Source organism: Fragaria vesca, linkage group LG1, assembly GCF_000184155.1.
Source record: "Fragaria vesca subsp. vesca linkage group LG1, FraVesHawaii_1.0, whole genome shotgun sequence".
NCBI classification, from domain to species: Eukaryota; Viridiplantae; Streptophyta; class Magnoliopsida; order Rosales; family Rosaceae; genus Fragaria; species Fragaria vesca.
Genome location: NC_020491.1, coordinates 20,694,213 through 20,696,798, shown reverse-complemented (window position 1 = coordinate 20,696,798; position 2,586 = coordinate 20,694,213). Strand labels below are relative to the sequence as shown.

Genomic DNA, 2,586 nt, shown 5'->3' with positions numbered 1-2,586 from the left:
GCATAGATAAAAGCTTTCAACTAGCTAGCTAGTATTTCATACTGCCATCCAGGTCTTTCCACTTGAACAAGAATACAGGGCACCACCGTGGTCCAGAATCCATTTCCGGGCTCTTGCACAAGCATTATCTCGACCACCATCGGGGCCTTCTCCGAGAATACGAATCATGCAGTAGTTGAGGCATGTGGTGTACATCATACTATGACCTGTTATGTCTAATCCCCAGCCACCATCTTCGTTCTGATGGTTGTATGTGTAGCGCAAGATTTCTTTCTTGTGCTCAGCTGAGATAATAACATTGAGGTATCCTGTTACGTACAAAGTCATGATCTGCATTTCAAGAAACATGTACAACAGTTGGTCAGGTGCAACGACCCAATTTTTACAGCCATCTAGGTTACTGTAAAATTTATTGACAGCATGCAGTAACTTACTAAGGGAGGCATGTAATAGTTTGGTCCAGAATTCACAGCAGGCCAGTGACCATGGGGTGACTGCAAGGCATTCCAGAAGGAAGCAGCCCTCCTGTATGCAGCTGTGGCCTGATCAAATGTGATTTCCTCATCTTCCCCAATTCTCACTGGAGGAATTTCTTGCTTGAACTTCTTCTCTCTTAGCAACTGCAATTGGGGAAAGAAAACAGAAATCTAGTTACGACTTTGTAAGCTGAGCATCAGCAAAGTGAGGTAAACTCATTTGCACACATGCACAATGGATAAAGTGTTGTGTGTGTGTATATATATGTAGTGTTCAGTTAGTTCTGAAATGTAGCCATTTACGTGGCTGCATACACTTTTGTACCTGAAAACGCCAAAGGAGATCACTACTAGGCTGTATCTTGAACCGATTCTGGTAGAAATTCTCACGAGCGGCTTCGACCTCTGCTCGCTCTTCTGGTGTGCCTGCATTTGGGTCAAACTTCCATGTCTGCCTCCCATGAAAGTTGTTTGTGCTGAATAAATAAGGGTCATCATTTGCACCCTTCCCAAACTGAATCCTCCACATCTCACTAGTACTTCTATTGCAAACAAATCACTGTTTTCTACTGCATATGAATGAGGAATATAAAATGAATTGTAATATATGTCTGCTATCTAGCTTTATATAGATACAAGCATACAGAGTACAAGCAAGACAAAGTCCATTTAAAGTCCCAAAACAAAACTAACCCTTATATTCAGTGTAATTCGGGCGTATTTTCTTTTGTAATTTTGGTCCTATGTCTCTCTTAAAACATAGGATATGTCCTCAAGCTTTGAAGTGCGTGATACAAGAGGTAGACATAGGTGAGGTATACATACCCTAAAGATGTGGTTGCATATGCTTGTAAGGGGGTGGTGGGGTAGAGATTTTAAAGAAACTTACTGTGGTATGTATATCAGAAACCTTCTAACGAGGACTCTTAAATTGAAAACATATTTGTTTCACCCCGTTTCAGACTGGGTGCTCATATCTCAACCGTTCATATTATATAAATAGATCATGTCTGCAAATTTTCAGTCGAATTGATAATCATTAAGACATTCGTAAGTGTGATTTACAAATTATGAACTTGAACGGTTCATGTTTGACAGATTTGGTTCGTCCATTGATTTAATCTAGTTTGATACCTTAACGATAACCAATTTTGCTGAAAATTTGCATAAATAATCTACTCATATAGATCTATAAACTGAATGGTTAATATGCAAAAATGTGATTAAAAAGTGGGTCTCTTAACCTATTAACTAGAAAGTCCTTAACTTAAAGGTCATCATTAGAAGGGTTCTCATGTATACTATACCCATCACTATAAATCATGAACTTTGTATTACAATAAGCATTGGCAATGACATATCCTTTGAGGGTGAGCCGTGGTTTGGTTGGTTAGGTAGCTTAATTGACAAAATTGACATTTTCAATTTTTTTTTCAACTTATTTTATTTTAAGAAATTTTATTCCCACGCACATCTCTGTTTACTTTTATTATACAATATTTTTCTTATACCCTCATTTTACAATTACCCACTATGTTCTTGCTTCCCCTCCATGAATGTAGATACTAGTAGAACTCTATGAGATTCTGAAATGGAATAAAAATGAAACTAAATATAAATTGACAGGCCCGCTCACATGCGGGAGTGTTTTTACGGGACAAAGAGGGACAACTCTTTGAGGGTGAGCCGTGGTTTGGTTGGTTAGGTAGCTTAATTGACAAAATTGATGTTTTCAATTTTTATTTTTTCAACTTATTTTATTTTAAGAAATTTTATTCCCACGCACATCTCTGTTTACTTTTATTATACAATATTTTTCTTATACCCTCATTTTACAATTACTCACTGTGTTCTTGCTTCCCCTCCGTGAATGTAGATGCTGGTAGAACTCTATGAGATTCTGAAATGGAATAAAAATGAAACTAAATATAAATTGACAGGCCCGCTCACATGCGGGAGTGTTTTTACAGGACAAAGAGGGACAGCTCACTACTGACCCTTAGATTTAAATGAAGCTGATCTGATGGCTAAAAGAAACTCCACTCTAATTCGTGAGTCTACACCAGATAACTCACCCATCTTCTTCCTTTCTATCCTCTCTCTCTCTCTC

The 2,586-nt window shown here is 37.9% G+C and overlaps 1 protein-coding gene across 1 annotated transcript in view; it reads right to left on the bottom strand.

The window, feature by feature from the left end:
* Window positions 1-1,005, bottom strand: part of LOC101295665 (beta-amyrin synthase-like) — a 3,742-nt gene extending 2,737 nt beyond the window's left edge. Inside the window, exons 1-3 of the mRNA XM_004289509.1 lie at window positions 802-1,005; window positions 435-620; window positions 43-330 (exon numbers count right to left, since the gene is read on the bottom strand). Coding sequence (XP_004289557.1) covers window positions 43-330; window positions 435-620; window positions 802-1,005 — 678 coding nt within the window. The remainder of the gene's footprint in view (window positions 1-42; window positions 331-434; window positions 621-801) is intronic.
* Between the last annotated feature and the right edge of the window lie 1,581 nt (window positions 1,006-2,586).